Source organism: Doryrhamphus excisus, chromosome 19 (assembly GCF_030265055.1).
Source record: "Doryrhamphus excisus isolate RoL2022-K1 chromosome 19, RoL_Dexc_1.0, whole genome shotgun sequence".
NCBI classification, from domain to species: Eukaryota; Metazoa; Chordata; class Actinopteri; order Syngnathiformes; family Syngnathidae; genus Doryrhamphus; species Doryrhamphus excisus.
In genome coordinates, this window is record NC_080484.1 from 13,457,759 (window position 1) to 13,482,500 (window position 24,742).

Genomic DNA, 24,742 nt, shown 5'->3' on the forward strand with positions numbered 1-24,742 from the left:
GGAATTCTTCACTTTGTGGCTGGTTTTTAATTATCAAATAAACGCATGACGCAAGAAACACAGTACATATGCTAAATATAGCAACAATGTTGCTAGACTGTCTCGTCGATGTATGATGTGCCGCAACCCTAATGAGGATAAGACGTGTAGAAAATGGATGGATGGATGGATGAGGTGTGTTATGAAACGGAACCTGTGATCGCTGGTGCTTGAAAGTTGGTATTGAGTCAAATGCTATTCCCGGTCCACACAAGCCCAAACGTCTACGTGGGTTGATCTGACAAACCTTAACTTAAATGTGATCAAATGTAGAATTACTACAGCTTCCTATTGGACATCAACAAGTAGCAAGCAGCTGTTTTAACTGTGAACATTGGGGGGGCAGGTTGGATTGCAAGGTGTGCATTAAGAATTCAGTGTGCGCTTCCTATAATGCCTTGCACACTGCCACGGCCATATTACATTTATTATCTTTCATAATAGCAATGCCATAGTTCACAGTCTTAATTGGCTTATGGCTGCCCTCTTCCCGCCCACACGGGAAATCTGGAATTATTGTACTTCTGGTACCATTTTCCAATGTTTTTTTTTCAACATTGTCTATTTATTATTTTCAGTGAAAATTTAATTCTAATTAGATTTCTATTCATTTATTTGTTTTTATAACATAAAATAAATTATTAAATGTCTGTATAATTATATAATAAAATTAAACAAAGAAAATGTATGAAAATCCTTTTTATTTTTCAATAAGTGTATAAGAAATGATCTACAGTATATGTTCACAGTAGCTATCGTCATGGTTTATTTGTTTGTCTTCTTTTTTTTTTGACATATCTTATTCTGGTTTGTCTGCAAGCCCGCAGAAGCGAGAAATGGAAAAGGCGGGAGTGATATAACTGAATTTTATGGATTTGTTGGAGGGGGTTGGGGGTGCCCCGCGGAGCACGCCAGATGCTTGTGTAAAGATTTATCAATTCCAATGCAAGCAGAGTGAGAGACATGAGATGTTTTCATGTACTGATATTTGCACATGGTCGCTGGAGAACGCCGGCTTCCTTCGAGGAAGCGTTCTACATTTTTGGGGGGAGTAAAATAAGCCAGTAGTGTTTTATACATGGTATGTTTTCATCTACAGTAGATCCTAACTAATGTTTGAAAAGGTGGTGGCTAATGTATGAAAACGCAGAGAACATTACATAAAAACTCACTCAGTGACTTCCCGACTGTTATGCAGAAACTACATTATTGTTAGCAGGCTAACACTAGCTTAGCCGCTAGGTCACCAATCATGTGCTTAGGCCTGCTCCGTGTCACATTTGGACAATTTGACATTTAAAAAAAAACCATTTGACATTCTCGGAAGCCTTTGCTTGACACATTTAATGATTTGGACGTGTAAATCGATATCCAGCTGTCATTTTTACAGGAAGCTAGCTAGCGTGACATAGAATAACGGAATTATCTGGCTTAGTTCCATCTAAATAATGACACAAACAGACAAACCACCGCTAAGACTACTGCTAGTTGACACTAGAACTTATATTTATCTTTATAATCCTGATTGGCTATTACTGTACACAAACTATCACATTAGCCTAACTGCTAGCATAGGGTCAAAAACAGAGCATAAAGTGTTATCAGTTTTATTAATTAATATTTATTATCACCAAAAAAACAACCTTCCAGCTAGCAAACAACGCAAAGTAACACTATTTATTGCACTTTTAACCTTTATGTCCTGAGTATTGGTTAGCATCAACATTCAGCTATGCTACATGAAACACATTCAACTGATTACCATTCTGACAATGTTACACACACACAATAGTTTCACTTAGCCTCTGGCAAAAACATTTCATTTGGAAGAAAACTCATTTTGTTGTCTTCCCATTTCATTGTGTGTGTGTGTGTGTTCCATTTGCCTAATAACCCAGCTAGAATAGTGCCAAAAACAACAACAAAAAGTTGTGTGGACGTGACCTGCTTCCTATTTTTTTAGACTTACAATGCTTAGCATAGCATCGTATGCAAAGAGGGGTGCTGTGTCACCAATGGGATGAAATTGTTGTTTCATTAGCGCTAACATTAAAAGAGAAAATGCTGAAAAAGTCACCATTGACCCTGCAAAGCGACGCCGGCGTCCACTTCTGTGTCTGTACCATTCCCCGAGGTAAACCTCTAACCTCCGCGCCGTCGTCGTCACGGTTGCCTGAGTTAGCGGCGGTGATGCGATGGCACTTTCTCCTAGCGAACATGAAACGGCGAGCGAGAGCGACACTTTGAATAATGCGCCCGCCCTCCCACACACTGGCTGCCGTCATTATCTTTAACAATGCACCCGGCCCGCTGAGAACATCGCCTGCGGCCGCCATCGTAGTCCTTCCTCAGTGTGTGTGTGTGTGTGTACATGTGTGTCAGTAAACAGTGAGTCTGCTAGCAGCTTCAGCATTGTTTTCTGTGTTTGTCGCCGCTCATAAACAAGTCATTGTTTCCTCTAGCTAGTTAGCTAATGAGCCCAGAAAGTTGATTCCGCTTTGGAGTCCCGACTAAAAACAACCCCAACCACCTCTCGTCTGCAAAAAAAGAACTTTGTTGCCTTCTTCAGGGTGTCAAAAAGTTGTGAGTCATGTGACTTCCCAGGCGAAAAAGCCCTGGAAGCCCAGAAAAGCTTACAAAGGAAAACTCTCATTGATTTTAAAGATGCACCATTACACCTAGGAGGCCAGTAATCAGTTACACCCAAATTGATTTAAATAATCTATCTGCAGAAGGCTCTGTCACACTCAACATTTTCCAGCAGAATGATGCTTTGACAAAACGTGATACTGTCTAACTTCACCTTTTGGAAGTACAATTACTATGTTCCTATGATTGTTTCTTAATGTGCAACACTGAATATAAATATGTTTAGTAACTGTCAGAAGCGTACTGTAGGGTTTAAAGCAGGAGTCTAGAAACCATCTTACCTGGGGGCTGCTGGAGGTAAAGTCGGCTTGAGGTTGATTTGCAGCAAGTATTCCACTGGGAGTGCTTCCGCTATTTGTATTTGTATTTGTAACAAGTTACGCATTTAAAGTTAACACAGTTGTTCATTATTCCTCATAGTAGTACTACTTGTCCCATGTGTGTTTACTTTCTTGTTACACCTTGTGCTGTCATTTTTGTGATTGGACCATGGCTGTATTTAATGTTTTACCTTGTAAGCCCCCAGTATTATTCCCAATACTGTACAGTACTATTCCTTGCCTAATCACAGAGCTGCTTCCTTTAAATATTCATTCATTTTCTTTCAGAGGCGGGGTACACCCTGGACTGGTGGCCAGCCAATCACAGGGCACATATAGACAAACAACCATTCACACTCACATTCATACCTATGGACAATTTGGAGTCGCTAATTAACCTAGCATGTTTTTGGAATGTGTACCCGGAGAAAACCCACGCATGCACAGGGAGAACATACAAACTCCACACAGAGATGGCCGAGGGTGGAATTGAACCCTGGTCTCCTAGCTGTGAGGTCTGCGCGCTAACCACACGACTACCGTGCAGCTTCCTTCAAATATCTTATACGTAAAATGACGTTTGTAACCGTTTCGCAGCTTGTGGCGGATAACAAGCAATGAACACAGACAAGAATGCGAGGTGTATTCATGGACATCGGATCTTTACATTATTTTTTTTTTTTTGCCAGGGCATAGTCATGCGGAAAACGGCTCCACGAACCAACCAGTTGAGAATCCCTGCCCTAGACAATGAAAACCACACATTCCTAATGAATAGTTCCATTATTTGGGGTCTTCCGCCAGGAACATAATCCAGGCGAATGGCAAGAATGGACTGTATACATAAATAATGATTAGGTAAATGATGTACCTTCCAGGACACAGCCGGAGAACTAGACGTGTTAGAGTCCAGGCATATTAACAGCTCCATTTAAATGCCTTTTAAAGCGCCCTGAGTGCATTGTGTTTGCACATACAAAAGCCGGCACTCAATCGAGCTCGCCGGGGATAAATGGCGCTCCAACGACGCTCCGACCTTCCGCTTTGCCGCAACAAGATAACGGTCGATGAGTAGAAAGGGTGGAGAATGTCGCGGCGGCTGTTGTCGTGGCCTTTTAATCAAAGGAAGACATGAGCGGCAATGAGCGAGTGGCCTTTAGAGCTCGCCGGGTACCATCGACCTGAATGGTTCTCCTGAATGAAGGAGGAGGGGAGGAGAAGAACGGCATTGGAGGGGTCGTAAATACCGCCGGCAAGAGTGACAACAAGAGAGGGAAAGAAAGCGGATTGTTGGTGAGTGAGCTGTCCATAAAGCAGAGAGAGACGGCCATTCGGGCGAGTGGAGCAAATTAAGACAAACCTCTCCTGCAGCCAAGGTCACCTGACTGACTGACTGACTGCCTGGTGTTGTTCCTTGTAATTGACACTTAATTATCTTCTTCCCCCGTCCAGTGGCCACCCAGTCTTTGTGGAAGCTCTGTTGTCATCCCCGAGGTGAAGCCCATACTGCTGTGAGGGATCGATCATTCTGGTCGGTATGCAAGAAAGACCCATTGTTGAAGATCCCCTGTTATGTTCTGTTGTCCCTTTATATTTTGACTTCCCTGTGGCTTCCTTTTTGATTTCCTGGGTAGGAGGTGCCAAGACGTGCACCTTCACAATTCGAGGTATTTAGGCTACCTCACTACAGGAAAAGGCGGATTGTGCCGTGTACTGTATTCTATCCATACGTCTTTCCCGACTCGACACCTGACAGTACTCTTGTCTCTCATTCTGTGGATGTTGCTTCCAGCCCAGGGCGGAACGAGGGGCTGGCCGGATCAGTCAGGTTACATTGATGCTGTGACCCGATAAGAGAGGTTTAAGGGTTCTGAGAAGTGAGTGTAATGTGGCCGTGCGGAAGTGCAGTGGTAAACCTCACTCCCACACCTTAAGAGTCGCACTTGACATCAAGCTGACAGATCAACAGCCTGCACTCTTGTTTCTCATTCTGCAGACCTTGGCTCAAACCCAGGTTGAACACAGGGCTGGCTGAACCAGGCGGGTAAACATGATGTGGTCTCCAACCCTGCCTCTCAACAATGAATGGTGATAGAGTTAAGGAAAAACTCTCTCAAAGGTTCAAACAGAAGCAATGCAATTAATGTAAATGATCATTCTAAAAAAAAAAAATACATTTGCATCAATGCAGATATATTCATTAGTCATGAGAACCTCAGGTGATCCTGTTGTAGGTACAGGCAGACCTCACAGCTAGGAGACCCGGGTTCAATTCCACTCTCGGCCATGTCTGTGTGGAGTTTCTCCGGTTTCCTCCCACATTCCAAAAACATGCTAGGTTAATTGGCGACTCCAAATTGTCCATAGGTATGAATGTGAGTGTGAATGGTTGTTTGTCTATATGTGCCCTGTGATTGGCTGGCCACCAGTCCAGGGTGTACCCTGCCTCTCGCCCGAAGACAGCTGGGATAGGCTCCAGCACCCCCTGTGAGGAAAAAGCAGTAGAAAATGAATGAATGAATCATTCATTCATTTTCGACCGCGGGTGAACGTAGCATGTTTTTGGAATGTGGGAGGAAACCGGAGTACCCAGAAAAAACCCACGCATGCACGGGGAGAACATGCAAACTCCACACAGAGATGGCCGAGGGTGGAATTGAACGGTACACAATTCTCTTCAATATTTACAAAAACACTGATGTTCAAAATAACATTGAAATATATCTCTGGTTAGCGTTTGCATGATGTTAGCAACAATATGAACATGCATTACCTGCTGAATTTATTCTACAACTGATTTGCGGGAACCAGTCGGGTTGTAACTACTTTTCACGCAATGATACAATGTGCTTCGAATGTTTTGGAATACATGCTGGCATACAAGTAATATAGATATCCTTTTTTTATACTCATGAGACCAATGGTGAATGACTATCGACAATTCATTGGAAAAGTCTCACCCGTGGTCCAGAAAAGATATTTTGCTTGACGGCAGCCATGTTTTGCAACCAACCTTGCTCAGATTTTACCCACATGTGCTTATCAGTCCTCATATGGTGCGTAGCAAATGTCATTATGATTCAGCTAACCACTCTAAAGTTACAGTGGGTGCATTCTGGGAGCGCAATGAGCTGTCGGGGGAAATTTCAGTCCCACTTATGGGTTTCATGATAACACCATGATGCGGTGTATTTGTCAAAACAAATAATAGCACAGACAAAAGCGTGTTTAGACACCCTTTTGTATGCAGAGGTTCAGGAGTGGGAGAGTTAGCTTCCACAAACAAGATGCACATCCTGTATCTGTAGCTGTAGCACAACATGAAAGTATATCCTGAACATGCAGATAAGGCTGATTGCTGTGTGGGTAATTGCACTCGACGATGTCACTTCACCACGGTGAACAGTAATGGAAAAAATGGAAGCTTTTGCTCATGCTGGTTCCTTCCAAAAACTCTCTGAAATGCGCTACAAAGCACAGTTGGAGTCAAGGCTAAAAAGCTTCCGACTGCCTCGTTTTGAATGAGCCTGCCGCTCTGCCGTGAATCAATCCAGAATTATTCCGCAAGTTGAAGCCTCCAGCTGTTTTGGCTGCCGGGGGGGAAAATAACAAAAAAAAACTTGCCACCAGGTCAAAGGGTGTCAGTGAAGCATGGTGGCTGAAGAATCAGTGGATGGCGCAATATGAAGCGGGTGAGATCACAGGCTGCCTATAGCTACAAACAGTTAGCATCGACATCTCCAGGTGTATCTAAGTTTTGGATCATGCACGGGAACATCTTGTTCAGGGTCCGGTGAAAACAATCTGTGTAATCAGAAGCAGCCTGACACGGATCCACGACTGGTGAGTTCACACGGAGACGCCCCATAATTGGCTTGTGTTTGTTTGGGCCCTTATCAGCGTATTACTTTCACGGCTAACTTGGAACTAATTAATCAGGGGAATGGAGGGATGGGATTTGCTTCCCTCTCTCTCTCTCTCTCACTCTTTCATTTTCAGTGTACAGGAAGAGGTCAAAGAAACAGCAGGGGGAGGTTCTTTTGAGTATTTCTGGACTTAAGAGGCTCTATCTATCGTACATGCGTAATCTGTTTTGTTTGAATGATTAGGGATGCTCGGCGGGATCTCATTTGAATGCAAAATACCCACATTTCATTTCGGGAAAGAAAAAAAAATCTCCCTGTGTTCAAATAATTGCTTTGATGTAATCTGGCCATTTCATCTATGAACCCCCTGCGGGGGTTCTCCGATGGAAACTGGCGCTGTAAAATGATCAGACATTTGTTCTTTTCCAACAACTCACACAAGAGAAATGGGGAAGTCATGTGGTATGCCAGCGTTTGAGCCCCTCTGACAATTATCAGCATTTTCAATTATAAATCATTAGGTATTTGCAAATCTACTATGAAATAAAGTGATGGCTAGAGCAATCATTCAGGAGTGAAATGAGGTTTATTGGATTAGCACAAGATGTGCAATATGCGTCACCGCAGCACTTTATTCCAAAATGAAGCTCGCTTTTGTATCCTTCATGCGACAAACTACAATTTGATGTTCTTTGGAAGTGGTCTGTAGGCTGTCTTTGACAATTCGCACCATCCTTCACCTTTGCCTCGGATATTTTTCTGGCTTACCACTTCTGGCCTTAACAGTAATTGTTTTGGTGCTCTTCCATTTCCTCATTATGTTCCACACTTTGGAAAGCTCACTGCTTTTTTGCAGCCTTTGGGTAAAATGTGATGTTGAACAATTTTCATTTTCAGGTCATTTGACAGCTCTTTTGTGGACCCCATGTTGCTCGTCTTCACTGGTTATTCAAAGGGAAACGGCAACCTTAAATACCTTTGATTAGATGCGTGGATGTATCTATGTATGCAATTCCAGGCCTAAATAGCTAACAAAACCCATTTTTTGTTCAATGAACAACATAGATGGAGGTATTCAAATCAACAAAATGACAGGGGTGACCAGATTGCTGCAACTGCCTAATTTTGTTTTGATGGATATTATATTGTGTTAATCCAATAAACCTCATTTCACTTCTGAAATAATACTGGGTCCATCAGTTGTGTGATATAGGAGAAATATGATCTCAGGCTAGAAGTCACCTCGCACACCTTGTACGAGGTGCATTATTTAAAAGAAAAACAAAAAAACAACCTTAAACTGTATTATGGAAAGCAGGAAGTGAACAAATGTAACAGTTACTGATTGTAAAAGTACCAGATGGAGGGTAGGATTTAATAAGCTTTGCTTCTATCTACTCCTTTTGGACATGTGGAACTGTGAACTGATTATGTGATGCATTCAATTGTAATCTGATGCATGTTCAAATGAAATAAAACCATTACCATTACCATATATCAGAATGAAATAATAGAACCAAATATCCATTGATTTATTCATAAAAATGATGGAAAACTTTACATACAACTATACACGTTGTATAAAACTTGGTCTAGAAATGACTTGAAAATCTGCCTTTCATTTGTATTTCATTTGTAAAGAAGAGCCTTGCTAAATTTCAGAAGTAACACATTCTTCATGCCCCAGCGGGATGTTAAATGGAGCGAAACAGAAGCCTCGCAGGAGAAGATTGACTCCCACCCACGCAAAAAAAAACCCACCGAGAGGGAGTGTGCGCCCAAAGCTGGGAATTAAGTCACATCACTACCAGAAATAGTCAGACAGACATTTTTGCATATTGGCTGTCATGTGGGTTATACACCAGCGTCCTCTGTGAGAGACCTCTGTTCCAACTCACTGCACACAAACTGGAAATAGAAGGGGTTTTTTTTCCCTGGCAGAGCTCAGTAGATGTTTCCAGTAATAAATACAGAGAATGTGCAATCTCACCGCAACACAATTCTATTAGATTCTACTAGACCAAACATAATGGACCTTCTTATCCAGCACTCTCAAAAGTCCAACATTGTAATTTCAGCCTAGAAAAGGTATGAACAGTTCAATAATTAACCTCAAATGATACATTAGTGTAGGTTGGACTATGGGTGAAAGGAATGTGGGCTTTTTATATGGAAGAAAAAAAATACTGCTAGATACTATCCACCAGTGAAACGTCCGTCCGTGTTTACTCCCAGTTTTTCTTCCTGCTGAAATTATTTAGTAGCTGAGATAACAAAAGTTCAACACTTCTTCTTTTCCCTTGTTGCTAAGCAGAATTTGCAGGGAATTGAATTGAAAAGATAGGAAAAACCGGCAGGGATGAAGTCAGAAAAGGCGTCAAACATTAATTACAATCAAAAACATCCCCGCATGATTCATGTCAGACCTGAATCCCACTCTGTATTAAATATAAAAAATATGTACATTAATCTCTGGCAGCTTTATTCATCGAATACGGTTTTACAAAAATATAATTAAAATATAATAAATCATGCTTTTCCGTTTTTTTTTTTAACTACATGAATTTCCAAACATAAAAATGGCTAAATGAGGTAAAACACAAATAACAGTGACACACAAGCACCTGTCTTAAATCTGCTCTTATTAATTCTACTATATTGGACAATGACAACAGGCATGTAACGGTGACTGTAGGGGTGCTAGTTCATGTCTAGAGGGCTCTAATAATCTTTAAAAAAAAAACATATTAAGAAGGTTTTTCTTAGCTCTAACTATGAAAATATTTATAAATACAGTAAATCCTACTTTACAGTAAATTCACTTATCATGGGCAGGTGTGGAACCAATTAAGTTGCTTCACACGTTTCTACAAGCGCACTACAATTAAAATCAAGATCCCATCTCATGAGCCAGAACCAAGCACACAGCACGGGTTCTGTTTTGAAAATTGTAGGCCCCTCTGACATAATTAAAGGTTTGAGTCAGTCTCTGGCGAACGAATGCTAATTGCAGGTGCAGACTGTGCGATGCAAACACAAACAGCAGATGGTTCACGCTGGGAGATTATTTATAACGCTGTTGTTTACACGGGACACCATAGCAGCTGTATGCACAGCAATGTTCACAATCAAACCCGAGCGCCCGACTAGTCATAACCCGAAAACTTGGATAAAAGTGGCAAACGTTTGCCCGTGTAGTCTGTCTCTGCCCAGCACGATTCAGACGATATCACGCCCATGCGTCCATATAGTTTGAACGCCCACAGGGACAATTACTGGGGGACATTGACAGGAAAATGTAATTATAATGTCATTAAATGCTAATTAAAAACACGACTGTCGTAATCCCAGCGGGGCCACCAACTCCACACTTTTGCCATTTGCCAGCTCAGTAGGTCCACAAGGCTTAGAGGATTTGAAACGCTCCTGGTGGACGTGGTCATTGGGAAAGAGTTTCCGTTTTTCCGGAATTATGCTAAGAAATTGAAATCAGCATGGCATGGCACGGTATAGTATGGCATTGTATGGAATGTCATGCTATGCTACGATAAGGCATGGTAGGCAGTGCCAACTTACGGTATGGTCTAACGTCGGGATGGACGATTTGATACGCATCAAGATACACAAATTTAGCCACACATTTAGCCAAAAACGATATAACGATCAGATATAGTGAACAAACGATTCCATTCAATATGATTTTAGGGTTACATTTGTTGATGTAAACATGAATCTTACACTATAGAGTCATGATCCAAATGTATGAAGGGGCATTCTTACAATATTTTAAAATGTGTAATAGAGCGCATCATATCCCCAAGCATGCTGTCAGGCAGTGGTCCCTCGCGGGAAATAGTCAGGCCGAATTCTTTAATAAAATAATTACTTAATCACATTTTATGTAAATGCTTATCATGGCCATTCATTTATTTTAAAAATAATATAGAATTGGAAATCAAAGTTTTTGCATGTTTAGGGCTTAAAGTTAAAAAAATCCTGAGCCTTAACTGTTTTTCCGTCAAAAAAATATATATATATATATATATTAAAATATATATAAAAAATATATATTATAATTATTAATTAATTATAATATTATAATTTATTAATTTTATATAATATTGCAATTTTTTATAATATTGTAATATAATATACGTCGCTCCAAAAAAAAATTATCCACTGAAACGTTTTTCACATCCACGAGCGATTGAGCAACTGTGAAAGATAAATCGTGTTCAGCGATGAAAGAGCAAACATGTTTCTTCAAATCACAAACATGATCAGCCTGAACCAAAAGGTACTAAAATATCATTGTGAACATGATCGTTCACAATCTTAGTATACATAGTATATAAGTGTATATATATGTACATGTGTTACGTGTTTGCCCGTTTTGAGTCTTTTGCCACATTTCAGTCCAACGTATCAAAGTCACCCAAGCTGTTTCAGAAACCAAACTCCCCTGCTAAATGCAAATCCAGGTTAATGCGTAGGGCCAAAGGACTGGAGGTATCCATGGTGTGCAGCATTTGTGGGGAATATGTGGAGGACTAAAGTCATGCAAACGGCCAAGTAAACAGCCGTGGGTGGTGAGAGTATTAGCAGAGATTATACAGGTGGCGCCCTGCAGGGCTGGCTGGCAGCCATTAGCATCGATACCCTCCCGGCTTTGGAGCGCAGGCGGCGTGATGATCCTAAGCCCCCCCTCCTCCCCCTGCTCCTGGGGGCCCACCCCGAAATTCCACTCCAGATGTGCGTCTCAGTTAAGACCGCCGACATCCGACGAACGCTGGAATAAAAAGGCTTAGCGCCCTTATTTGCATGCTGGGTGTGCGTCGGCTGGATTGGGAGGAGGTTATTCCGCTACTCGTCGTGTGAGCCCCCGCGGGCAGAAATGCACAAAGTATCTTGTTAAAAGCCGAGTCAATTAAACTCGCTGCGCCGTCTTCTCAACCCTGCGCTTAATTTCACATTTGCATCAGATTAAACGGCAAATGTCAGTCGAGGAACATCCGAAAACAAGCCACTGTTGTGATGAATTGCTTCAGCTTAGAGCATTGGCTTGTTTGTGTCAAAACAGTGGGACATTAATTATTTTGGCATCAGACGCTTTAATATCATCCTCATTTGTTGTGCCTGGTGTAGTAATAGGAGCTCACAAAGGAGAAAAAAGACAAAGCTTTATGTGAGAATGCATTGATTGCCAATTAGAGCGGCCTTGTTTCAGGTTTTGAAACGACTATCGATCATAGCTGTCAACTTCCAACTTTGGCTAAGGTTTCGATATGGTTTTTTCTGACTTTATCTCCAACGCCTCTAACATGTAATGTCCCTCTGATGCACTCGTTCCTGATCCTATCCATCCTGGTCACTCCCAATGAGAACCTCAGCATCCTCTCTCATCTCTGCTACCTCCAAAGACCAAAATCCACAATTTCCTTCTTTTCTTTCATTTTATCTTTTTCTTGAAAATATGCTATTGAAGCCCTGGGGGGGGGGGTCTTGCTGTGCCTTTGTGCGGTACTTCACAGAGTGCATATATGGTGCGACTGGGTGAGGGGTACGTGGAAACACACCCTTCTCCGGATTGCACTTGTCTTCTTTTTTAGCACAGAGCTACTTTTTGAATGCAAATTGCCTCAAAAAGCGACAGCATTGATCCCCCCTGAGCATCCAAGAACTCCTCCATCAAATCTGGGATCAATTTGCGGAGCCACACTCATCAAATCCTCCACAGCACCCCAAGACTTGTTGGAATCATGAAGACGTTCTCTTATAGATCGGCGACGTCTGTAGAATAAATGTGGGCTTGTGTCAGTGCTTTCCTCTGGCTGATGATGATGAAATATTCAAGAGTCTTTTATCAAGTGTGTCTTACAGAACGCTTCTGTTTAGCCTGCGTGTGCACCCGCATTTGGCATCGCCGGAATATGAAATGTGCAATTAGCGATACGCTTTGGGCCTCAGGGCGACTTACAGTTTCTACACTGCATGCAAAATATTAATACATCCATACATGCCATTGGACTAATTAAGTGTCAAATATTCCAGCAGAACAAACAACGTCCTCCATGCTATGCTATGCTATGCTATGCTATGCTCCGCTATGGTGTGGTATAGAACAGTATATTGTGTGCTGAGGACAAGTCTAGTATTACATGGTAAAATATGCCATGCTATGCTATGCTATGCTATGCTATGCTATGCTATGCTATGCTATGCTATGCTATTGGTTCTACAGTGTGGGTACTGGAAGCCCCTTCAAGTACTTGGGGATTAAATAAATAAAACTATCCATTGGGGAAAATATGTTAGCAGGTACTATGCTACAATAAAGGTATGTGATGCTATGTTAGGCTATGCTGTCAGTATGGCACGCTGTGCTGTATGGTGTGGTGTGGTCGAGTATGATATGCTATACCAGGCTATAATAAGGCAAGGGTAATGTATGCTATGCCATGGTATAGCATTGCATATTGTGTAAGTACATGCATAAATAAGGTATGCTAGGCTATGCTATGATGATGTATGCTATGCTGCACTATGGGATGGTGCAGTATTGTATTGCGTTGCTATCTTCAGTGATGCTTGGCGGATACTACCGACCGTTACAAAGCTAATCATGTCACAATATCTCTAAAGTGATTATTGTCTTACTTTTTAAATACCTTCAAATGTGCAAATGAATTGGCGACATATTGGGGGCTAGAAGCGACATGTGCCATTGAAAGATGTTTCATGAGAGGCAAAACTTGAGGGAAACAGATGCGTACACAAGGAAATATACCGAGGCTGGCCAACTTATCCACTTCATTTTCATTCATTTATGAATTCATTAAAATATTCCATTACCGTCGCAGGCCGAGTGCCCATGAGAACAAGAGATTATGTCATGTTTTAATCTCGAGAGATCTTGTTGCACGAGATCTTGTGACAGCGCTAGCGGTAGTGATAGATATCAGCGCATATTGACACGCCATATTTCACAGTGTAGTTTGTTAATTTGATTACCTGTTACTGGATTAGTATCACTGTTATTTTTATCGCTGCTAATCTTCCATGCAAAGTTATTAGCAGAACTCTTCGGGGTTCTCCTGGCAGTGCTTTTGTTCCTTCAACGCTGCCTCCAGGGACACGCGGCGCAAACACATCACACGTTCCCGGTGTAAACATAGACTGGAATAGTCATGAGACAGAAAACAAACTCAATGACAGGAAAGTTGTGCTTGATGGCGAACGTCCAGGAATGCAAGGACGAACAGGAAGGTGATTTTTAGTGATTTCTACATGGAAATGGAAGCTGGTTTGGGAAATTGGCTTTACTTCATGAACAAGGGATGACCGTAATTATACCAAAAGTCTAATTTTTCTGTTTTTGGCGCCCCCTAAAGGCCATGGCTGATATTGCTCTGCAACACTTGTAATCGTCTAGTACAGGGGTGGGCAAACTTTTTGACTCGCGGGCCGCATTGATATAACAAAATTTCCGGGGGGGGCAGACTATATATTTTACACGTAACAGTCCACCTGGTATTATTGTATCTGTAAAATTGTCATGCAATCTGCTATTATTATTTATTATTTTATATTTATATTTAAATATTTTAAAAATAATAAAATATAATAATTAAAATAAAATTAAAATAATAATTATTATATTATTATTATGTAAAATATGCAAATATAACAATATTATGATATATAATTAATATAATAATTAGCGTTAATATAATAAATATAATAATCATAATAGTTATAATAATAATATAATAATTCGTATTTTAATTTTTATTATTATTATGTGCTTGTGTCTCTTTTTTCAGGAGCACTTTGTAAACAACAGACCATGTCAAACAACGAAATTGATACAACCATCAAAAGGTTGGCTCAGGCCATGATGCCAGGTTGTATGTTGAGTTTAAATTAAATACTTTTGAAAGATTGGGCGGGACGTATTCAAACACTTGGCGGGCCGGATGTGGCCCCCGGGCCGTAGTTTGCCCACCCCTGGTCTAGTACATTACACCCCAAATACAATCCTTTTGCGGGGAAGCTTGCACGCTACGTGTAAGTGTACCTAATGAAGTGACCCGTGCTAGGAACCAAGAGGAAAAATACAAGGACAAGTCGCTTTGTTTCTATTAACTGTAAATTAAATGGAACTTCCCCCCCTCCCTGTGGGCCGAAGCTTCAATCCGTCTTGATTTATTAGCTTTGGAAAAACAGCACGGGAGTTGCGCAACAGATGACCGTCCAAATCCCGTGAGTCGGCTTCTTCGAGTGCGATCTGGGCCGCACGTCCGATTTGAAACAAGCCTTATCCGTCTGGAGAATATTAGGCGCATTACTCATTATCGGCCAAGAGTGTCTCCGCTGGCAAACTGACGCCGGATGAAGCCGAGCCATCAAAAGAGACGCTCTGGGGGAACGCATGGCGAGGATCTCCATGCAATCATACATCGCTCCCGACTGGCTCTTAAAGCATCCATCTCTCATTCGCTGCCTTTATAGCTTTTTAATCAAGTCCGCTCACCACCCGCGCTCAGGAAGGGAACGAGATCGGGACATCAGAGCGGTGAGATGTGGGATGGAGAACCACTCTATCCTCTTAACGGCGAGAAAAACGGGAGGCGAGCCAATAAGCGTGATATCGCACTTCAACAGCGACAGGCCGGATGATATAAATAAAGATAACTGGGGGGGATATCATTCGGGAAAGAGGATCTTCCTCTTACTATGTCTAGCGATGCCCAGATAACGCAACAATAACGTATGTGCCCCCTAGTGGCTGAGAACAGCACGGGCATGACACCAGAAACATCTGATTGGGTTTTTCATTGGTTTTCTTGTTTTGTGGGGGTGTCACAAGATCTTGCGATATTAAAATGTGACAAGAAATTAATTAATTAATTAATCACCAGGGATGACACAAAACCATACACGAGATCGGGTCTACAAGACGAGACAAGATTTTAACATTACTTTTGTGAAAAGTAGAATTAAAAATTAGACTGCAATATACCGCCTCCACCCACTGAGTCAAAAAACTACAAGACAGACAAAGGGCTCACTCCATTCGTGCCGTTGTTCTATGGAACAAACACACCAAAGTGCTTAATGAATTAATAAATGGAGTTATTATTGCCCCGGCCCACGAATGAATGAGAATCTTTGTCCCCTTTTAATCTCGCAAGATCTGGTGAGACGAGATCTGGTGACACCCCCATTAGTCACTAGATATATATTTCCATGGGTTTGCACGGCGGTCGAGTGGTTAGCGTGCAGACCTCACAGCTAGGAGACCAGGGTTCAATTGTGGAGTTTGCATGTTCTCCCCGTGCATGCGTGGATTTTCTCTGGGTACTCTGGTTTCCTCCCACATTCCTAGGTTACATGCTAGGTTAATTGGCCACTCCAAATTGTCTATTGTCGATGGTTGTTTGTCTATATGTGCCCTGTGATTGGCTGGCCACCAGTCCAGGGTGTACAGGAGCCCACTTGAGCCAGCACCAAGTGCTTTGGTCACCATACACGTCCTCCACGTTTGCAATCCCTATAAGAGATTCTACATTCTAATTTAGATTGCTTCCACGTGAGCTGAGGGTGCTACTATTACCATAAAATGTGTTCATATATGTGAGGGACTTACTCTCTTTTCGCAGAAAGCCATCCAACAGTCTCTAGACAGTAGCAAGGCATCGCCCTGGATGTACAAATACAATCAGACAGACAAGTTTAGGACTCCCCTGGCTTTCTGTGTGAAACGTTATACACTTGATTGGATGTGACAATGCTGTGATTCAGTCCTCTGAGACACACAAACACACTATGTACAATGTTGGTGTGTGTTGTTCGGCTGTATTACTTTTTATTACCATTACCAATACACTAAATGGTATCATTAATTCCTCCCTGGGGAAGCAAATTAGAAGAACAGCAGCAATTTGTCTCATTGCTAAACATGTGCACTTGAACGCAGCACACAGACAACACAAGTATGGTCAGCTAGCAGATATGTTCTACCTGGCGACGGCAGGGGACGCTACAATGCTTTTGTGCTTGCAAATCAGTAAACAAGAAGGCACAGTGTCAATTGAGTGTAAAACGTTGTCATTCCTTGTTTTTAATTAAATAAAAACGTACCTTTTACACATATAAGTATCCTAGAAAACGCCCTTGTGTTACCAGACAAGAAAGTTAGCAAAGTTAGCTGTTGTGTCGCTAGTTAGCAAACGGCTACATCGATAGTAATGCAAATAAATACAGACGCCCGGATGTTACCACACCACCACCACCTTCCCTGTAGTTATTAAAGGTTAAGCAGTTTATTGGTACATATTTACAATTGTAAAAGGTACAAAACTCCAAGATGGGTCAATTCAAACATTTACCAAGGCTGTTACTGACGCTATGGTATCATAGCAGCACCTTAATGCATTGCCCAAGGGTCCTTACGCTCGAGCTCATTAACATAGAAGCATCGCTGACCTTCTTCAGGGTCCTAGTGCCTGGTGGTACAGTTTGCATGAAAACAGGCAGGCTTGGACAGGGGTGGGCAAACTACGGCCCGGGGGCCACATGCAGCCCGCCAAGTGTTTGAATACGGCCCGCCCAATCTTTCAAAAGTATTTAATTTAAACTCAACATACAACCTGGCATCATGGCCTGAGCCAACCTTTTGATGGTTGTATCAATTTCGTTGTTTGACATGGTCTGTTGTTTACAAAGTGCTCCTGAAAAAAGAGACACAAGCACATAATGATAATAAAAATTAAAATAATAATTATTATATTATTATCATAACTATTATGATTATTATATTTATGCTAATTATTATATTAATTATATATAATACTATTGTTATATTTGCATATTTTACATAATAATAATATAATAATTATTATTTTAATTTTATTTTAATTATTATAATATTTTATTATTCTTTAAATATTTAAATATAAATATAAAATAATAAATAATAATAGCAGATTGCATGACAATTTTACCGATACAATAATACCAGGTGGACTGTTACATGTAAAATATATAGTCTGCCCCCCCCCCCCCGGAAATTTTGTTATATCAATGCGGCCCGCGAGTCAAAATGTTTGCCCACCCCTGGTCTAGGAGCACAGGGAGACAAAAATACAAAAAAACAGATGTATATGTTACAAAAATGAGCACGAGAGTCCCTGAAAAGTTGTACTTAAAAACAAAAATGTCCGCTGCAGAAACCTTTCATAACATAAATGGTGCATTGCAGAGACAAGAAGATGCTCCCCTTTATTTTCGGCATCATTGCAAGGAATCCAAACTATGGGAGACTGCACCAGAAGGAGCGGTGCATCATAATGATGAACGCAGACATAGACTCAGCTCGTGTTTGCTTGACCTTTGACCCCTCTACCGACATCTATCTGTTGATTTGTGCCAGTGCAGCGTGTTTGGCGGCCGCCTGTATATTGAGCATCCATCACATCCTTCACTGACACACTTCAGCTTAAAAAATATATATACAGAGAGCATGTTTGTTTAATGCAAAACAGGAAGTGTGGGATTCCTCATTATGATTTCATGGAAACCTGAGGCAGCGGTGTGAGACTAATTCCTCTTTTATGGAATTATGCCTAATTGGTAGCGTTGTGCAGCATAAACGATTAGTGCTGATGGAAAATGAAGCTCAGCCGCAAAAGAAAGTGGCCTAAATTAATGTAAGGTATATTAAAATGCACTGGTGGAAGAGTATGAGAGCGGGTTTAAATGTGACTACTTTTCCTTCAAGCTCTCACAGTTTTACTGGATTAACAAGCGATTTACAACTTCAGTTACACTTGTATGCTACATGGGCAAAATGAATGGGACCACCATTCCACCATCAGGGCAGAGGCATCAAGATATTAGCTTTCAGGAGCACAAAAAAGTGATTTAAGCGTATGTTTACATTTCCAACAAACAGTATAGTTAAGTGTACATGTTTGTATGCACTTACAAACAAACACATGGCCACTTGTGTGTGCCTTTTCAGGAGTTCACCTGTTAAATACAAGCCAAAAGTGAAATTCTAGCTTGTAATAATCGACTTTGTGTCCAAAGTGAAACATTTTGGCAGCATATTTCCTGAATTAATCATGCAATGGCTTATATCACAGCCAATTACTGCCATCTAGTGGACAAAGACCGGAGCTGCACGTGAGCCTGTTCCAACTGCACATCATTAATGGAGAGTAGTTCAGACGGCACTGATTAAAAAGGCCTCTTGATGAACTATTTAGTACAAGTTCAGTGTGCCAAGTCCATCCAACCCTTATTATTGAGCACCCACGCACATTGAATCATCTATTGTAACAGTCAGTGAGGCCTCTTACCTGAAATAACTTTGATGCAAATGAGATGCATTTACATTCTACTCCAGTTCAGGAAGAAACCAGCGTAGGTTATTTAACATATTATCATAAATATACTTATTTGACATTTTATACTGCAGGGGGGGAAGTTTGCGAATAGAAAATATTTATATTATTTTTTAATATTATATTTATTTTTTTAATTTTACCTTTATTTAAGAACAAATTCTTATTCTTACAAATGCAGCCTGAACAAAGAGGAAAAGCACTTTGACGGGAGAGGGGAGTGCTGAAAATAAGAACAACGTTATATAAAATTACAAATATCAATACAGTAAATTTGTACAATACATACAATACAAAAGCATCAAACTACAATATTAAAGCAATGCAATTAAAGCAATTAAAGAAAATATGTTGAACATATTATGTAATTATTCCAAAAATCTAATCATTTTGAAATGAGTTTTCATAAAAAGGTAGTTTGAAAGTTACCATGTTGCTTTCACAAATGATGGAATTATTCTACCATGTTGTCCCTTACGCATACCTGCTATAGCTGGAAACATAGCTGACTTTTACGCATTAGAGGTCAGCAAGCAGTATCACTTGATCAAAGTCCCAGTTTCACGTCTGGACCCCCACCCTGTCTCTCCACTTCTAGCATGCCCCGCACCCCAAAAGAAACCTTGAGTGTCTTCAGCCTTATCTCCAACACCTTGATCCCCATGCATACAATTACCTCCAACCCCCTTCCCTCCACTCTGGAGCACTATTAGCTTCATTAGCATGAGCACAATAAAGAGAAAAAACACACAAAACCTAGCATGCTATTGTTCAAAGCATCTCATTTGCACGTTGTATGCATGCCGGGCGCTTCTTTCATGCCATCCGTATACCTGAAGGTGTAAATTTGCATCGGTATTCAAAAAAAAAGAGCAAAAAGTATGAGTTGGCGGTGCACGGTTTATTATTTGACCAACATAGTACAGTTTGTCTAAACAGAAAATAAATACAACAGCTCTGTGGTACTTTTTCCTGCAACACTGGAGTGACTCAAGTCATAGCTTATCGTAAGTCGTAGGTAGTTCTGGCATGAGTAGAAAAAATAAAACATCTTCATTTATATTCAGCATCTTTAAATCCAAGGTCGTGACATTCATCAAGTGTGTGTAGTGCAAGTCGCGATCGTGTTGATTAGCAAAACAAAAAAGGTTGCGTGTACCTAAAATCTTGTCTAAAAAAAGGCTCAGTTGTCAGAATTAGTCATTAAAAAAAATCCAAGGAGGGTCATAATAACATTGAAAAGTCAAGGGTGCCCGGTACGGTGCCTAGCAGGAAGTCAAAGCTTTGAACTGCCTTTTGCCTGTGGGTTTCCAACACGCCCGCAGCATTTCCACACATGTGCAAATTTCCAGCAGGAGGAAAGGGTGCGAACAAGCCGTAGCGTAAGGCTTTAGCCGTGAACCAGCGACACCCCGTGGTGCAGAGCCCGCTTCCACATGTAGTAGGTGGAGCGCGGCGTGAAGGGAAAGTAGGAGCGGAACTCCTTGAAAGTGGGGAAGGATTTCTCCTCAAAGCGCTGCTGCAGGAACAGCTTGGCTTTGGCCTTGAAGTTGGCCAGAGCCACCACATCCATGGCGAGCATGCGCTCGTCCAGCCGCGCCCCCGCCAAGCTGGGCTGGTGATGCGGGGGGTCCAAATCGGCTACGCTGGGACGAGATGCGCAATTGAGGCTCTCCCCAAAAAGGAGCGACTTGTGGCTGTCCGCCATCGGGACTTCTGCGGAGGCGGCTAGGGGCCTTTCCTCAACTTTAATGGCCTCTGGACTCTGATTGGCTGCTTTCATCTTCCTGTTGCTGTTCTTCCAGAGCCAGAAGAAGCAAAGCGACAAGGACGGGAACCTGATCTTGAACTTGCTTAAGGACAATTTCGACTTCCGGATGAGCAACTTTGCGCCGTCTCGCAGTTGTTTCTTACCCATGTAGGCCAAGCGGAAACTTCTATGCCTTTGCCTGCAGATCCTCGTCCTGGGTGCCACATCCCGGGCGACATTCTCCGAGACGGGCGAGAGACTTTTCGGACTCTGACTCTTATCGACATCCGAGCTGTCCTCGCTGCTGCTGGCTTTGTAGCCTCTATTGAACAACATGGCTTCCCTCCTCCAGTTGTAGTATGTGGATCTGGAGATTCCCGGGAAGTTACGCTTGAAGATCCTGAAGGGGAACGAGGCGTTCACGGCGATGCAGTTCTGCAAGCAGCGTTTAGCTTCCTGCATGTGGGCCACATTCTGGGCGCGGTCCAGATCCAAGTTAGCCATGCTCAGGCCAAACATGCTGGCCACACTGTCGTGTTGGTCCGACTCGTCCTGCCTGGCTTCTGGTGAGGACCAGACTTCTTGCTCGGTGCTCTCTCCTGGACTGATCTCTCCTGTAGACGAGGACGTGGAGAAGCTTCCTCCAGACTTCAGGAGCTCATGCTTCCAGTTGTAGTAAGACGAGCGAGAGATTTCGGGGAAGAACTCTTTGAACTGGTGCAGCGGGATGAGCCTCCCTTCCAGGTAGCACGCCTGGAGGAAGTACTTAGCCTCGTAGCGGGCTGCAGACTTTTTGCAGTGTTCCTGAGACTGCCTCTTCCAGCGGTAGAAGGTCCTCTTGGTGATGTTGTACTTGTCTTTCAGACTGGGATAGGAGAACTGCGGCTCGTGGTTCGGGAGCTCGACGCTTTTGGTAGGAGAGGGCCTCGGGTCGCTGTCAGGACTTCGAAATGCGACATCGCTTGACATTACCAACGCTACAAAATGATCTGGTCGGAACAAGGACTCGGAATGAAGTTCTCCGGACCACATGATGTGCAGGGTTTGTGGCTTGGAGTTTTGGGGCCACGTCCTGGGTCGTATGAGTCTGTTGAAGTAAGGTCGGATCTTGAGGTTGAACATGGGGTAGATGGAGTAGATGTTGAACTGCAGCACAGACGACAACGCGTACACGTGCCACATGTTGGCGTAAGAGCCCAGGAAGCACGAGGCCTTAACGTCGGCGTCAAAGATGGCTTCCAGGACAGTCACCGGGAGGTTCAGCATGTCCTCGGATTCTTCAGCGCAGAGGCTGAAGCGGACCGCCTGGAGCATCATCTTGGAGTCGATCATGCCGGACAGGTAGTACCTCTTCCACAGGACCATTTCCACTACGGTCCTTACCTGCGCAGGATAAAACACAAGTCAAAACGGTTTCTTGGGGAACCCAACGTCACTACCAAGAAATCAAACAAGAGTCTTGCAGGACATCAAGTTGCGTAGCGCTCAACTCTCATTGGACGTGATACACGGTTACACCTAAATTCTGTGTTGGATTGTTACCTGAAGCTCCAAGCTCAGCGCACTGTTGCCCACTAGCAGCATGCTAGCCGCGTCAAACAACAGGTTTCCTTTTCCTTTACAGCGCAGGGGCAGGAGTTCCGCGGGGGCGTCACCCGGGTACAATCCTTGAGCCACTTCATCCACTCCGACCCACTCTGGGAAATCCTGGCAAGGCGTGCGGGGCAGCTGGAATGGAGTCAGGACCTGGTCTGCCTCCAGGGCTTTCCTGGTCAAAGTGTCCAGGCCCGGGCTCTCCGTGGCCTCCTGGAGATCCCTCAGGACGGATAGCACTAACTCGTTCCTCTGGATCATGGCTGCGCTGGACTTCTGAGAAGCGTACAAGAATGAGGACAAAGCAACAGCTCAGTTAGTCACAAATGGAAGATGACCATTACCCTTCAAAATAAAATAAAATCAGCCTTGGAACCATATTTGGTTACTTCTAGGACACTGCACACTGCAATATCACATGACATAATAACAAATGACCAAATCAGGGATTGTAATTAGTTCAAGGTTCCCCACTAAGAGCTAAATTTGTACTCATGTTTCACCTTGTTCAACCATTTCTTGCATTTACCTATCTACACAACTGTAGCTGAGTTAGCCTTCCTTTAAATCACCTGGGAACCATATTTTGGTAAAATCAAATCAAATCAGCATTGGAACCATATTTGGTTACTCCTAGGACACTGCACAGTAAAAATCACTGCATAGTAAAATCACAACATCTTTTAGTATGAAAATATGACATAATACAAATGAATGACCAAAATCAGGGATTGTAATTAATTCAAGGTTCCCCACTAAGAGCTAAATTTGCACTCATGTTTCACCTTGTTCAACCTATTCGTAGCATTTATTGTACAAGAAGCAACATTTTATACAATTTTCCAATTTCCACCTACACAACTGTAGCTGAGTTAGCCTTCCTTTAAATCACCTGGGAACCACATTTGGTAACTACTAGAACTAGAACACTGCATAGTAAAATCACAACATCTTTTAGTATGAAAATATGACATAATACAAATGAATGATCAAAACAAGGCTTGTGAAATCGCCAAGTTAGGTTCCGGACAAGGAGCTAAATTAGCTTCAACAACTTGGAAAGGAATTTTCCCATTTTCAAAATCACCTGGGAACCATATTTGGTAACTTTAGAACTGGTTGGACTTTCTTTAAATCACCTGGGAACATATTTGGTAACTTAAGAAATAGTTAGCGTTTCTCCAGGTCACATGGGAACCATATTTGGTAACTTAAGAACTTGTTATCCTTTCTCAAAGTCACCTGGGAATGATATTTGGTAACTTAAGAACTAGTTAGCCTTTCTCCAGGTCACATGGGAACCATATTTGGTAACTTAAGAATTAGTTAGCCTTTCTCCAAGTCACATGGGAACCATATTTGGTAACTTAAGAGCTAAAATTTGAGTTGAGGTTTTCGCCAAGGGTTCCTTGCAAAGAGCCAAACAGTGGTTGGAGTTTCACCTTGTACGAGAACTTGGCCTCTTTCGTATATCGACACAAACGCGACTGTGAACGCAGCACAACGCAAACATGTGAGAAAATCAACTCAAACGCCGCATTTCTCGCGTCGCTGACGCAATGACGTGGAAAAGTTTGGGATTAATATATTTACCTGCGTCGTTAGCGCAATGTTTTAGCGGCAGGAAACCCAGAAAAAGTGCAAACCTACCTGAGATAATCCGCTTGTTTTCGGAGGCAAGGAAAGGTGTGCAAAGACTTCTCCTCCTGCAGCTTCCTCACTCCATCATGACTGTAAAAGCTTCACCATCGAGCACACTCCAAAAAAAACCTCCCCAGGAAATTGTCCATCGCGTTTTGTGTCTTCACGTAAAGAAACACCTCCTTCTCCTCCCCCTCCTGCTTCTTCCTCCTCTTCCTCCTCCTCCTCCTTCTCCTCATCGTCAGGGTCAACTTCAATGTGAAGTGCTAACAAAAGGACGAGTTGACTTTAATCAACAAAAAGTTCAAGGTGGCTTGTTAAAAGTCTGCAGGCTCTTCGTGTTTTAGGAAAGATGATGTCTTGCTTTGCTTTGTTTGGGTTGTCACACTAAAGGGCAATCATGGCCATCTAGCACCTCTTCACTGAGGACAAAAGGAAAGCACATTGATATTTTAGTCCTTGGAATACTTGGTC

General features: G+C 42.3%; 1 protein-coding gene across 1 annotated transcript in view; it reads right to left on the reverse strand.

Annotated features, from left to right (window-relative positions):
* Positions 1-20,151: 20,151 nt before the first annotated feature.
* vrtn (vertebrae development associated) overlaps positions 20,152-24,742 on the reverse strand; it is a 4,738-nt gene continuing 147 nt past the window's right edge. The window contains exons 1-3 of the mRNA XM_058056937.1: positions 24,278-24,742; positions 22,577-22,903; positions 20,152-22,417 (exon numbers count right to left, since the gene is read on the reverse strand). The exon at positions 24,278-24,742 is cut by the window's right edge and continues 147 nt beyond it. Coding sequence (XP_057912920.1) covers positions 20,675-22,417; positions 22,577-22,888 — 2,055 coding nt within the window. The 5' untranslated portion in view covers positions 22,889-22,903; positions 24,278-24,742 and the 3' untranslated portion in view covers positions 20,152-20,674. The remainder of the gene's footprint in view (positions 22,418-22,576; positions 22,904-24,277) is intronic.